This window comes from Pistacia vera, unplaced genomic scaffold, assembly GCF_008641045.1.
Source record: "Pistacia vera cultivar Batoury unplaced genomic scaffold, PisVer_v2 Contig1045, whole genome shotgun sequence".
Classification (NCBI taxonomy): domain Eukaryota; kingdom Viridiplantae; phylum Streptophyta; class Magnoliopsida; order Sapindales; family Anacardiaceae; genus Pistacia; species Pistacia vera.
The window spans coordinates 407701-422789 of NW_022195077.1; the positions used below are offsets into that span (position 1 = coordinate 407701).

Below are 15089 nucleotides of genomic sequence, written 5' to 3' on the forward strand. Positions count from 1 at the left end.
CAAGGTTAATAAAAGTACACTTTCAGAAGCAGTGTTTTAAAATCAGGCCTGACGGTTGAACCAGTTCAATCAGGACTTGGGGCTTTCATCTGTTATAAATTTTCATTCATTGAAAACTCTAGAAATTATAATATCAATCCATAGACAATTGAAGGTTGAAATGTTTTGAAGATGAATGGTCAGTGAGTGCAATGGTGGTGACAACGGTGATTTCCGGTGAGTGAATCGATTGGAAATCGCAAAACTATGTCGACAGAAAAAGTTCGTTGTTGTCGACGATTAGGGAGGCGAACAGGGGAAGAGTGAGATGGGTTTGGGTCAAGAGACTGAGATGAGTGTTTTTCATAGTGATGTCGAGTGTCATCGTCGTTAGAAACAAGCCTTATTTGTCGATGTCGATGCTGGTGTTTGGGATGTTTTTGTAAGATTTCAAATCTATATGAATTTATAGTAGTTTTCAGGTTATTTATGTTAGATTTCAAACTTTTGAACATGGTTTGAGTTATATCGGTCAATTGGGGACCCAACCACTTTGTTTTTCACCTCGGGTTGGGTTTTAAAACCCTGCTAAGAAGTATTAAGTTATATTTTCCTTAATGTTATTTCATTGTGAAATTATACTCAGTTTTTTGTCGTTTGATACAAATTACAAAGATTTAAATTATAATCCGACTACAAAAGCAAAACATGGACCGAGATGTGCGGGCCTCAAAAGAGATTAGATGGTAGAAATTAATAAAAACGAAAAATGCAGGGCTTCAATGTAGTTTGTAGGATACCATGCCTGCTGTTGTCCTAACTCTTAATGCACATTAATTATCATCTTAAATAATTGAGAATTAACCCTTAAAAAACTTGAAATTGTGATAATGGACGACTACGTACTTAGGCTTTGTTTTTTTCTTAAGTGAAGTATCTTCCTTCTTCCAAAATCAAAAAAATTAATCAAAGAAATTGAATGTAAACATCAAAATACCAAATTTAATTAAAAGTTGACTGTCCAAAACTTGAAATTGTCATCGTAGACACTTTGTACCAAGATTTCTTATGATTTTCAATCTAAAAGAATTTGTTTGATTGAAATTTTTTGTCAATTAGTATTAGATGAAGTTAATAAACCATTGATGGATACCATTTAAAGAAGTTCATATATATATATAAAAAAAAAAAAAAATTGTGAAAGTTCAAAGGAGAGATGTTATAGGTTTATACTAAAGGCTATTTTTACATTTCTTTTATGTAAAAGCACCATATTCAATATTAAACATCTGAGTTTACTAAGTCATGCAATGTTATTTTTCAACTTTTAAATTAAAACAAAGAAAAATTATATTTACTGCATGCAAGATCTCTAAATACATCTAATAGTTTCAGTATCTTTAGAATATTTCAACAGTCAAAATATGTCCAATTTTCTAGAATGGTTCTCAATATAATACAGAAAATACCAAATATTGTTTTAAGATTTTCTGTGTGTGGGGGAATATAAATTGTTAAACAAATTTTCCACATACTTATAATATTATAAATAAAAACTGAATATGAAATACCCGATTTTGTAATTTCTAAGTCTAATACGAGTTTTTATGCAAAGGTTCCAACCAAAACCATACTCATGCATTATCATAAGATTGATGCAACATCTCACTGACCAATCCCAATTTCTGCAACATCATCCATGAGAACAATATAACTGCACTCAATTATATTATTTTGCTAGTTTTATATGCATTAATCCCTTTCAATTCTTAACCTCCCTAATCTATCAATCCCTCTTCTCATCAGTTCTCACAGTCCAGACTCTAACAAAATGTCCACAGGCCTTCCATTTGCCACCCTGCAATTGCTCCTAATTTCTCCAGCTCTACCGGACTGCAAGTCTCCCATCTTTATCATTCCCTCCGCAAAGGCCTTGAAAAATTCACCTTGGTTTTCTTTAAATAAGCAAACATACTCTCTCGTCTCTGGATTTGTATACAGTGTTTCATCGGAATTCAGAAACCCTCTTCCAGCAGCCAAGTCTTTGAAGTATTGGTTATCGAATATTTGAGGTGTTGCATCAAGATCTACTGTCACATTTTCATCTCCTCCGAGTGGGCAAAGTCTGTCTAGCTTTTCTCTGAACTTGGGCTCAATGGTTGGATCAGGCTTGCCTGACCCAGATTGGTTATAGAGCCTGAACATGATTGAAAAGCATCTGCCTTGCCCAATAGAGTGTGAACCTGAAAGAGCTACAAGATCTTTCACAGAGAGATTGAATTTGGCAAATAAATCAATGAGGAAACTTGCATTTGCTCTTGGACTTGGCATGATACTGTCTGAGTCTTCTTGGCTCGCTGTCAAACTATCTTCCCTTCCTAGCTTCACCTCCCAATTGGGTCCTCCACTCTGTTTTCATTAATTTACATTCAAATTAGGTTAATTACCAAGTCTTTATCTTTATTGTGCAGTCTAAAAAACCCACTATTAAAATACTTGTAATACTTGCATATCTTAATATAATGAGCACAAGTGAACAAATGAATGCAGTCAAAGCCATGTACACCACTAAAATGCCAAAACAAAACAAGGGGCATTGATAACAGAGGTCTCCATAATTGATCCTCATCGTTTTCTATGTGATAGATTAGTCAAAACTTCTCCTTTTGCTTCCATTAACACTATATTATGTTAAAATTATGTTAACAAAATAATGAATTTAGTTGATGAAGATAAATATAGGGAAGAAGGGTACCAGTGAAACGGCATCTCTGGAAGCCATAATTATGATATCAGCACAAGAAACAGTTCCCGGACAGACCTTCTCCAGAGCCTCTTTTATCTCATCGATGACTTCAAAAGATCTTAGCGAATTTATATTGGAAAGAGCCAGTTTTTCTCCGAGCATCGTTGGTGTGTCATCAAGCAACAAAGATGCATCACAGCCCTGCAAAATCAAGAGTTGAAAATATGGAAAAATCATAACAAGAAGTGGAATCGACTAAGTAAATAATACTTATGTTTTACATTAACGAAGCAATCGTGGAACTGGAAGCGCATAACAGAGGCGACGCTTCTTGGTTCTCTAATCATGGCCTTTATCATCACATCCCGCACGATGAATTCAGCTTCTGGGCAAGTTTTTGAGTAAAACCCCGGGCGGAGAGGGGTTGCCACGGCCATGGTGATGAGGAGGAGAAGCAATACAAGAGGCAGAAGAGACATTTTGTTTCTTGTAAGAGTTGGAAGTGAAATGGTCCCAACTGATTTTTATTTATAGAGAGTGTGATGTGCATTCAATTGTAAATAAATAGTACAAGAGCATAAGTTTGGGTGTGATATTTTATGTTTATAAGGAATCTCTTAATTTAATGTCCTAATAAGATTATTTTATTTTTTTATGACAATAAAATTTCATTTTTAGTACTAGTAACTTTGATTCCTAAGTGATATACATGCAGAATTAATGATAAGATAATGTGAGTGATGTGACTATGTAATTCTACATAAATATAATTTATTGTATTTTAATTCATTCCGACCGTTACTATTCTAGCATTGAATGTTGCTACAAGTGACACAAAACAGTGGGTTGTGGGAAAAATCCGGTGCTTTTTTTGTTTTATAATAGATTCAAATAATGTTTTAAATAAGTGGATTTGATACAATATTGTGGGTTTGGTTTTGAGAAAAATTCGGTGACTGTTTTGTCTTATGAAAAGAAAATTGTGAGTCATAGACCGATACATTAGATTTCTTCTATAAAATGAAATGTTAATTTAATGGCACTATTAGATGAGTATACAATATTCAAGTAAAATTATGGTGATACGCTACATCTGATACAACACCATAGGTTCCTAGAAAAATAGAGTACTTGTTTTGTTATATGTGTTGATGCTGGATTTCGACACCAACGATTCATACGTGCAAAGTGTTAAGCGGGCTTAAAAGTTACACGTGATATGGAAATGTGTAGCAAGAGAGTATATAAAAGAGGGTTTTTAAAGTGATTTAGAAGCTCAAAAGCGATTCCTACGTCCACTGTGATTGTATTAATAGATGGTTACAGTCAGGTCGCATGCAACGAGCTGAGTTACAATCTAGAGAGAAAAGAGAAAGTGAGAGAGAGAGACAGAAAAAGAGTTTGTTGTTTAAGACTAAAGATAAGTCAATCCCATAAATGAGAGAGGAACCCTCTATTTATAGTGGGATGATTCAAGGTAATAATCATGAGCTTGTAGTCAGGCAGGTGGGGTACAATTTCTAACTCACTTCTCATTGGTTATCTACATGAGAGATATCCTTAAATTGCATAGGGCTGGGACAGGTGGACGATTCCTAGCCACTCACGAGCCTGACATTCACCTACTGTACTGACGAGAACCATACTTCTTCCGTCATTACGCAACTTGGCAACGTCTAGACTGCACAATTCCTCCCTTAATTCTAATTGGCTCTGGCTGACGAGAGTCCATATCAGTCCTTACTTTTTAGGCATAACAATATGTGAATAGAAAATTGTGTGCTATAGATTCAAGTAATTGTATTAGACATGTACATTAGATTCCCTCTAGAAATATAACATTACAAAGGGAAATGGATTGTAAAAGTATGGATGAGATAATGGAGTGTTTGGTACAAGATTAGAGAAGTGGGGCATTTGATAGAAATGTATGGTAAAGTGTGGGGGCATCGAGATAGTTTTGATTCCTCCAAAATTGTGACAATGTGTGACTGTGTCAACATATTACAGGGTGTTGTTAATTGTTATGACAAAAGGACACAAGAAAATGAGAGAGATATTTAACCGAAAGAGAGTACTGATTGCGATTCGTGTTATTGGTGCGTCAACGATTGCGACACCCACGTTGTCCTCATCAATTTTTTTTCTCTTGCATTTTACGTTTGTCTTTCCCCCATTTTATCAATAGCCCAATGTAAGGGTCAGTTTTTCTTAATTGAAATTATTTTATCAAGTCATTTGTATACTATTGTTCAAATTAATTTACGAAACATTTTTTGAATTATAACTTACCAAATAAGTGATTAAGAAAAAAAAACAGAAGTTATAACAACACCCAGTTCTTTTTTGAATTATGATCTAAAAAAAATGGGTATTCCATGGTGTTATGCCTAAAAAAATCAGGACTGACATGAGCAGATGTCAACAAGTATCAATCAGAGTTCAGGAAGGCTTTGTGTTATTTAGAACCTGTCACATTACCTAAGACAGAAAGAATATATTTGTCAACAACTTAACCGACTCAAGTTTTGTCTATGAATGAATTTGGTTCGCACATCTGTTCAAGCACCATTTAATTTAAAGATATTTCTTAAGTTATCAACCAATGGGAAAACAGAAGAGATTTGTACGACACCAACTAAAAATAGCAAAGACACACCACGGGAAAGAGACTAGTTTGATACTCTCTAAGAAAACTTAGAACAATAAGCACCTGTAACCCAAATCACAGTTCGCGACCTTTTGTAATTTTTGCTAATAACCAAGAACTCACTCGTATAAAAGGAAACAGTAGATGTATGAATCGTTTTAGGCATCCAAACCATTATAAAAACTTTTATTGTCTTGTTTACTTTTTACGTATTTGTATGCTATTGTAATAATAATACTTTATCTAACTCTTATAATCATTCATATATGATTTCTAGGACTTTCTTAACACTTTACACGTATGAGTTTATTGATGTCAAAATTAACAATCGGCTCATGAAATGCTCATTTATTAGAAGGAGACAATGGAATGGGGTGGGAACGAGGATTATTATTCCCATTCCCATTCCTGCGTGGATTCAATGAATCAAAAGTAAATAATGGGTCATTGCGTCAAATTGGGGAGCGACAGGATCCAAAAAGTAGGGTTGGGCAACAGAAATGAAGTGGTCCACTTTGAAATTGTGAGATGCTGAAGTTGGAGGAGGCAGGCAAGGGCGGACGGCAGAGGTCCCCCCTAGCTGAGAATATGGTTATCCAACTGACAATGAATATGATGTTTCCGCTTCTGCTCCAATAAGTTGGACAACCATTTCAGTGGCCCATCACTTGCAGCTGATAAACCTATTTCTATTCTATACACTAATGTTCTGGACCACCACCTTTCCCATTTCTTTTGACTGATTCCACCTCCCGTTGCTTTTCTCAATAGTCAATATAATAATATTGAGATATTATATTGAGAAAAGCAATGTATGACATAATCTCTTGATACACCATCTTTATTTCTTAGGCTGAATGATATTTTCCCACTCAAACTTTGGCAAACGTACATTTCTAACCCATGAACNATCTCTATAGTGATACTATATATAGGAATAAACTCTACATAGTCATAAAAAATTATATTCCCAATTTGGGATAGTTATAAATAAGAATAAACTCCACATTGTAATAAGTTATAATTTTTTTAATTCCCCGTCTTAAGGAAAGTTGCCTCCACATAGTAATAATTATTTGTATATTGCAAAAAAAAAAAAAATATATGCTATGTTACATTAAAGGTTTATGATGAAATAAAATATTTATCTAAAGTTGTTTAGGACAATGATTTATGCTTTAGAGTTGTTACCAAATCTTCTAACTCCCGGGTATGTAATAACTCGCTAGCATGGACACCTTCTTGTTAAAGCCAAAATATTTCTAGCTTCTCAAGCATCCTTAGAGCTTCATGGCACGAAATTTTTGCATTTCCGTACTATCATCCTCAGGATTATTTCCTTTCTCTTCTTGTCTAATTGCATCAATGATTTCTTCTTCAGTTAAAGCATATACAACTTGTTGCTCATTTGGGTGATCGAGGAAGACATTAATATCCATTCGATTAGTGTAGTGAAGTTGTCGAATCGGATCACTCAATTCTGCAATGACTCTTCTATTCTTCTCACCCACTTCATTTGTAACTTACAATTCATCAACATCGAGGGTCCTAATTTTGCAATGCTTAAAACAATTGATAATTTTTTGTGGCTTCACATCAATTAACCATGCAGCAACTACATTTATAATTCCATCAAGGATACTTATCTTTTCTGGTTCCAATACATGATCTTCTATCCGTTTCAATTGTAAGCGATTAAAGCGCTGCCGATAATAACCTTTGAAATTTCTAATAAATCCTGTATCACATGACTGGATTTTGGAAGTGCTAGCTGGTGGTAGGAATAGAATAGTTGTGTGATGAAGTGGGGGGAGATTCTCCTTTTTGCCATGTGCAGTACAATTATCCAATATAAGCAAGACATTTCTATCCAAACGGCTATAAAATCACGGTTAACATTGTTAAAGCATCTTGGATTAAGAAACTTACCGATGACCCAAAGTGGAAGTTTGTCAGAGCCATCGCCATTGTAACAAATAACAATTGTAATCCTCTCTTTGTTTGCTTTCGGCCCTCTAACTGCATTGTTGCAAGAGAGTTATCGACATGAATTCGATAAAATAAGCCAATTTCATCCATATTATTCCTCTTTTATTGATGGCAAACTAGCTTCAATTTTCTCCATATTAACTGAACCATTTTCCCTAAAACGACGAAAGGAATGAATTGCATGTCGTTGCTTTAACTTTTCCAACCATTTATTTGAAAATTCAAACGAGGTAGCTTCTGGATGGAGTTTCCTTAGAACAATATGTGCCTTCTCTTTTAATAATTCACCATTCATATTGACATGCTCTTGATGGCATACAAACCATTCATAGAGGGCAAACTCCATTGCTGGGTACTTTACCACTTTGAATGTTTTGTGTTTGGGTTCAACAATCCTTCTTCTTGAAGGAGGTCAGCTAATCATTTGAGTGTCTTAGATATTGCTGCTTGTGATACCTTAAGACTATGAGTATCTTCTAACCACTTCACAAGATCTTTCTGCTTCCAACTAGGGTATGATTCTTTCATTTTGCTCAACTCAACACGAATACTTTCAGTTAATTGAGTTCGTGTATTAACTTTGGGTGGCATGATTGATTTGCTAGAGGAAGAAGAAAGGTATCACTTGAATTGGTGGAAGATTTTATTGAAAACTTGATTGAAAAAGTTGAAACATAACAACCCTATTTATAGTAGACTAATCATAATTATACTAGGATAAGTAAATAAGAAATCCTAATACTACTACTAAAACAATGAATTGAAATCCTACTAATACTAAAATATGAATTGAAATCCCAGTACTACCAAAACATGAATTTTAAAATAGGAAATCAAGTAATATTAAAAGAAAATAGGAAATCAAGTAATATTAAAAGTAAATAGGAAATCCTAATACTACCAAAACAATGAATTGAAATCCTAATACTACTAAAATATGAATGGAAATCCTAATACTACAGAAACATAAATTATAAAATAAGAAACAAGTAATATTAAAAGTAAATAAGAAATCCTAATACTACTAAAATAATTAATTGAAGTCTTAATACATACTACTAAAACATGAATTATAAAATAAGAAATCAAAATAGTTTTTTTATAACTACACCTCTATTAAGTTATAACCTCTTTATAGTAATAAATTAGTTTGATCCCAATATTATGACTATAAAGAGGTTTTCCTAATATATATATATCATATATATAGATATATATATCATATATATAATTCATCCAAGGTGACCACAATTCACTCAAATCACCGATTTGACCAATCCACTGGAAATGTGGAAATTGGAAGAAGATAGTTGAAGTGGGTTTTATCTACTATTAGTCCAGCTTATAATGACCCTGATCCAATTTGTAGCTTTAGACCAACCAAAATTTATAGTCCAGTGGGCTTTGGGGTCCGATTCTTATAAACTCTTCAAGCCCACAATCTTAACCGCGCAGCAAAATCCACGTGTACGGTCCTCCTACCACTTACAAAAAAAAAACCTTAATTGTTAATATATACACTGAAGAATCCCTTCTTTCATATAAAAGACTCCCAAAACCCTATTCCGCCTCAGGGAGTCGTTTGAGCAGCAGAGCTTTAGCATTCTCATCTGAGCCGCGAAGCCACAGACTTCATCACAAAAATGAGGTTCTGATTTCGTTGATAATATCTACAGGGTTTGAGTTTATGCTTAATAATACAATATTCTTTTGAATCTTCTCATACGGTTTGTTTTTGGTTTGTTTCAGTTATATTGCAAATCAACTACTGGATGCCAAAAGAAGCTCGAAATCGACGATGACCAGAAACTGTACGTGTTTTTTTGTTTTAAAATAGTTTATCTGTTTACTGAAATTAGCAATTGTGTTACGTTTAGGGTGTTCTTGTGCCCATTGTTGTTTCATTATTATTATTTATTTTTATTTTTTGTGATTTTTTGCTGAGAAATATTATTAATTTGTGTTGTTAAGATTTAAAGGGTTTCTTTTTATTGGTGAAAAGGTATATAACATTAGAAAGCAAGAAAATGTTTAATACTTTGTGTTTATTCTTGAATCTATTTTGTGTGTCTGGTATAGAGAGTTAAATGAATCCAGATCTCATAGCAGACTGTTGGTTTAGTGTTAATAATTGCGTAGGAACTGATGGATTCAGGTTTTCTTTCTAGTGGTTTTTCTTTTTCAAAATTGTTGTACTAGCTCTGAAAATGTTTATCCTGTCTTGATAATAACTTTCCTATTCATACTCCTAAGATTTTAGATTGATTATATATATTATGAAATGCTTAAGTGTACGAGGATCTTTCTTTGGCATGAAGTTTTTTTTTTTTTTTTTTTCAATTTTCCCTGATTGATCAAGTTTGGCTGGGTTTTTGTGCTTTTCTTTGGTTCTGCTTCTGAATCTCTCGCTCATGTCTTTAGTATGATAAATAATTTATTCCATTTCATTGTACTGAGTGGGAGACTAACCGAATTGGGTGTTATAATCTGGTTTCACAAGTGACTGACGTCTGCTTGGTGTGTGTGCCAAAAGTTGTTGGTATAGCTTTGATGCTGCAAATTTTTATTAATAGCTTCTTATGTTATGCACTGGAACGTACACTTGCTATTAAATTAGGTTTAATTTGAATGGGATAATTTTTAATTAAATACAATTGTGCAGCCGAGCTTTCTTTGACAAGAGAATCTATCAAGAAGTTCAGTGTGAGGATGCCTTGGTGAGGTATGGTTTTGTATTACACTTCTAGCTTGGATTTCTCACACTTTTCCTTTCCTTCTACCAGGGGTTATATCCGTAGCCTTTGCATTGTTCCTGATTGTAGTTTTCATCTTTAATTTGTTTGACAGGAGTTAAGGGCTATGTGTTCAAGATCATGGGAGGCTGTGACAAGCAAGGTTCCAATGAGAGGGGAGTGTGACTCCTGGCCGTGTTCGTCTTTGCTCCACAGAGGTTTGTAAATGTGCTGCTGTCTTCTTTTGTGTGTGTTTGTGTGTGTGTCATGTTTATGTGGCTTTGCACTTGATACATGTTCTGTAGGGTTTTGTATTTCACTGTGGTAATTGGATATCTAATTTTAGTCTTGTACCTGAATTTTATGTCAATTGGAGAGGTGAAACTAAGTTGAAGATTATTTGCTTTTGTTGCAGGTACCCCTTGCTTCGTGGATATGGAAGGCGTTGATGGAGAGCGTAGGAGAAAGTCTGTGCGTGGATGCATTGTCAGTCACGATCTGTCAGTGCTGAATTGTCATTGTGAAGAAGGGGGTGAGGGACCTACCTGGACTCACTGACACTGAGAGAAGCCAGAATGAGAGTCCAAGAGGGCATCAAGATCAGGAAGTTGTTAACTTGTCCAAGGAGGATGTGTCAGGAAGTATGTTAACAACTACCGTAGGACTTTACAAAAAAATGGTGGGATATGATGATCTTTCGTGATTTGCGCTACAACCAAAGTATGGTCATTGTAGTCATAACTGAAAAAAAATGTGTTCATTTCTGGTTTGCAGTAAGAAGGTTAGCAAGGCTCCTAAAATTCAGAGGCTGGTAAACTCCTTGACCCTGCCAAAGGAAGGCGCCAGAAATGCTGAAAAGAAGAAGAGAATCGCCAAGGCCAAGACTGATGCTGTGAATATCAGAAGCTCCTTGCTACCAGGTTGAAGGAGCAGCAGGTGAGCGCCGCAGTGAGAGTCTGGCAAAGAAAGATCAAGGCTCTCTGCTGCCTCAAAGCCATCAATTGCTGCTTAGATACAGTACACAGGGGTTGTCTTTGGTGAGATCAAGTAATGTCAGTGCTGGATATCCTATAGGTTGAGGTAATTTTTATGTGTTGGTTGATTTTGAGGAGTACTCGGATGCTAATGGCATGAACAGGCCGACATTTGCTATTAGACATTTCAGATTTTGTTTATTTTAATTGTGGGATGTTGAACCATTAATTGGGTTTCTTATGGTTAGTTCTATTCATATGGGATTTCATTTTACATTGCTTATCCGGCTTCACTCTAATTGGTATTTATACTGTTGCGGTGTGATACATTTTTCTGCTGCCAAACTGTTATTTCCATAAAAAAAATGTCGCAAATGGTTGATAGAAATAATTGTAATTAACTGAACGCATTTTTGTATATGCTTAATCATAGATAATCATGTCAAAGTAGTAGGTAAAATAACCAAATTGTAAATGGCATTATCCAAGGTTAATAAAAGTACACTTTCAGAAGCAGTGTTTTAAAATCATGCCTGACCGGTTGAACCAGTTCAATCAGGACTTGAGGCTTTCATCGGTATAAATTTTCTTATTCATTGGAAACTCTAGAAATAAACATCTATGAACAATTGAAGGTTTAAATGTTTGAAGATGAATGGCCAGTGAGTGCAATGGTGGTACCAACGATAATTTTTGGGGAGGGAATCGTTGGAAATCGCAAAAAATATTGACCCAGAAAGTTTGCTGTTGTCGACGATTGGGGAGGCGAACAGGGGGGAGGGGAGATAGGTTTTGGTCAAGAGGCTGAGGAAAGTGTTTTGATGGCGATGGAGAGTGTCATCGTCGTGCTGAAACAAGCCTGATTGTCGACGTCGATGGTGGTGTTGGGGTGATTTTTGCAAGATTTTTAAACCTATATGGATTTACAGTAATTTTAGGTAATTTTTGTTAGATTTCAAATCTTTGAACAGCGGTTTGAGTTAAACCGGTCAATTGGGGACCTAACCATTTGGCAGTTTCACCTTGGTGGGTTTTAAAAACACTTCTAAGAAGTATTAAGTTATATTTCCTTAAGTTATTTCATTGTGAAATATACTCAGTTTTTTGTCGGTTGATACAAATTACAAAGATTTAAATTATAATCCGATACAAAAAAGCAAACATGGACCGAGATGTGCGGGCCTCAAAAGAGATTAGATGGTAGAAATTAATAAAAACGAAAAATGCAGGGCTTCAATTGTAGTTTGTAAGATACCATCCTGCTATTGTCTTAAACTCTTACGCACATTAATTTACTACTTAATAATTGAGAATAACCCTTAAAAAACTTGAAATTATGATGTGACGGACGAACTTAGGCTTTGTTTTTTCTTAAGTGAGTATCTTCCTTCTTCCAAAATCAAAAAAATAATCAAAGAAATTGAATGTAAACATCAAAATACCAAATTTAATTAAAAGTTTGACTGTCCAAAACTGAAATTGTCATCGTAACACTTTTGTACAAGATTCTTATGATTTTCAATCTAAGAGAATAGTTTGATGAAAATTTTTGTCAATTGTATTAGCTGAAGTAATAAACATTGATGGATACCATTTAAGATCATATATATATAAAAAAAAAAAAATTGTGAAAGTTCAAAGGAGAGAGATGTTATAGGTTTATACTAAAGGCATTTTTACATTTCTTTTATGTAAAAGCACCATATTCAATATTAAACATCTGAGTTACTAAGTCATGCAATGGTATTTTTAACTTTTAAATTAAAACAAAGAAAAATTATATTACTGCATGCAAGATCTCTAAATACATCTAATAGTTTCAGTATCTTTAGAATATTTCAACAGTCAAAATATGTCCAATTTCTAGAAGGTTTCAATATAATACAGAAATACCAAATAGTGTTTTAAGATTTTGTAATGTCTAAGTCTAATACGAGTTCTCATGCAAAGGTTCCAACCAAAACATCATCCATGAGAACCATTAACTGCACTCAATTATATTATTTTGCTAGTTTTATAGCTTAATCCCTCTCAATTTTAACCCTCCCTAATCTATCAATCCTCTTCTATCAGTTCTCACAGTCCAGACTCTAACAAATGTCCACAGGCTTCCATTTGCACACCCTGCAAATGCTCCTAATTTCTCCAGCTCTACCGGACTGCAAGTCTCCCATCTTTATCATTCCCTCCCGACAAGGCTTGAAAAATTAACCTTGGTTTTCTTTAAATAAGCAAACATACCTCTTCGTCTCTGGATTTGTATACAGTGTTCATCGGACGTCAGAAACCTCTTCCAGCAGCCAAGTCTTGAAGTATTGGTTATCGAAATTTGAGGTGTTGCATCAAGATCTACTGTCACATTTTCATCTCCTCCGAGTGGGCAAAGCTGTCTAGCTTACTCTGAACTTGGGCTCAAGGTTGGATCAGGCTGCTGACCAGATTGGTTATAGAGCCTGACATGATTGAAAAGCATCTGCCTGCCCAATAGAGTGTGAACCTGAAAGAGCTACAAGATCTTTCACAGAGAGATTGATTGGCAAATAAATCAATGAGGAAACTTGCATTTGCTCTTGGACTTGGCATGATACTGTCTGAGTCTTCTTGGCTCGCTGTCAAACTATCTTCCCTTCCTAGCTTCACCTCCCAATTGGGTCTCCACTCGTGTTTCATTAATTTACATTCAAATTAGGTTAATTACCAAGTCTTTATCTTTATTGTGCAGTCTAAAAAACCCACTATTAAAATCCTTGTAATACTTGCATATCTTAATATAATGAGCACAAGTGAACAACAGAATGCAGTCAAAGCCATGTACCCACTAAATGCCAAAACAAAACAAGGGGCATTGATAACAGAGGTCTCCATAATTGATCCTCATCGTTTCTATGTGATAGATTAGTAAAAAATCTCCTTTTGCTTCATTAACACTATATTATGTTAAAATTATGTTAACAAAATAATGAATTTAGTTGTGAAGAAAATATAGGGAAGAAGGGTACCAGTGAAACGGCATCTTGGAAGCCATAATTATGATACGCAGCACGAGAAACAGGTCCCGGACAGACCTTTCCAGAGCCTCTTTTATTCATCGATGACTTCAAAAGATCTTAGCGATTTATATTGGAAAGAGCCAGTTTTCTCCGAGCATCGTTGGTGTGTCATCAAGCAACAAAGAGTCACCAGCCTGCAAACAAGAGTTGAAAATATGGAAAAACATAACAAGAAGTGGAATCGACTAAGTAAAAATACTTATGTTTTCATTAACGAAGCAATCGTGGACTGGAAGGCATAACAGAGGCGGACGCTTCTGGTTCTCTAATCCTGGCTTTATCATCACATCCCGCACGATGAATTCAGCTTCTGGGCAAGTTTTGAGTAAAACCCCGGGCGGAGAGGGGTTGCCACGGCCATGGTGATGAGGAGGAGAAGCAATACATGAGGCAGAAGAGACATTTTCTTTCTTGGCTACTTCTTGTAAGAGTTGGAAGTGAATGGTCAAATGGTTTTATTTATAGAGAGTGTGATGTGCATTCAATTGTAAATAATAAGTACAAGAGCATAAGTTTGGGTGTGTGATATTTTATGGTTATAAGGAACTCTAATTTAAGTCCTACATAAGATTATTTTATTTTTTTATGACAATAAAATTTCATTTTAGTACTAGTAACTTTGTTCCTAAGTGATTACATGCAGAATAATGTAAGATATGTGACTGTGTAAAATTCTACATAAATATAATTTATGTATTTTAATTCATTCCGACCGTTACTATTCTAGCATTGAATGTTGCTACAAGTGACACAAAACAGTGGGTTGTGGAAAATCCGGTGCTTTTTTGTTTATAATAGATTCAAAATAATGTTTAAATAGTGGATTGATACAATATTGTGGGTTTTGGGAAAAATTCGGTGACTGTTTGTCTTATGAAAAGAAATTGTGAGTCATAGACGATACATTAGATTTCTTCTATAAATGAAATGTTATTTAATGGCACTATGATGAGTATACAATCATTCAAG

The 15089-nt window shown here is 34.7% G+C and overlaps 1 protein-coding gene and 2 pseudogenes across 1 annotated transcript; 1 reads left to right on the top strand and 2 right to left on the bottom strand.

Annotated features, from left to right (window-relative positions):
* Positions 1–1628: 1628 nt before the first annotated feature.
* LOC116127404 (peroxidase 17-like) lies at positions 1629–3209 on the bottom strand. The gene is made up of 3 exons (XM_031413053.1): positions 3007–3209; positions 2735–2926; positions 1629–2388 (listed from the first exon to the last, which is right to left on the bottom strand). Exons 1-3 carry the CDS (start codon positions 3202–3204, stop codon positions 1789–1791), a joined length of 990 nt encoding a protein of 329 aa, XP_031268913.1. The 5' UTR covers positions 3205–3209; the 3' UTR covers positions 1629–1788.
* Positions 3210–9134: 5925 nt separating this feature from the next.
* On the top strand, positions 9135–11108 carry LOC116127414 (annotated as a pseudogene).
* Positions 11109–13160: 2052 nt separating this feature from the next.
* Positions 13161–14560, bottom strand: LOC116127144 (annotated as a pseudogene).
* Positions 14561–15089: the final 529 nt, after the last annotated feature.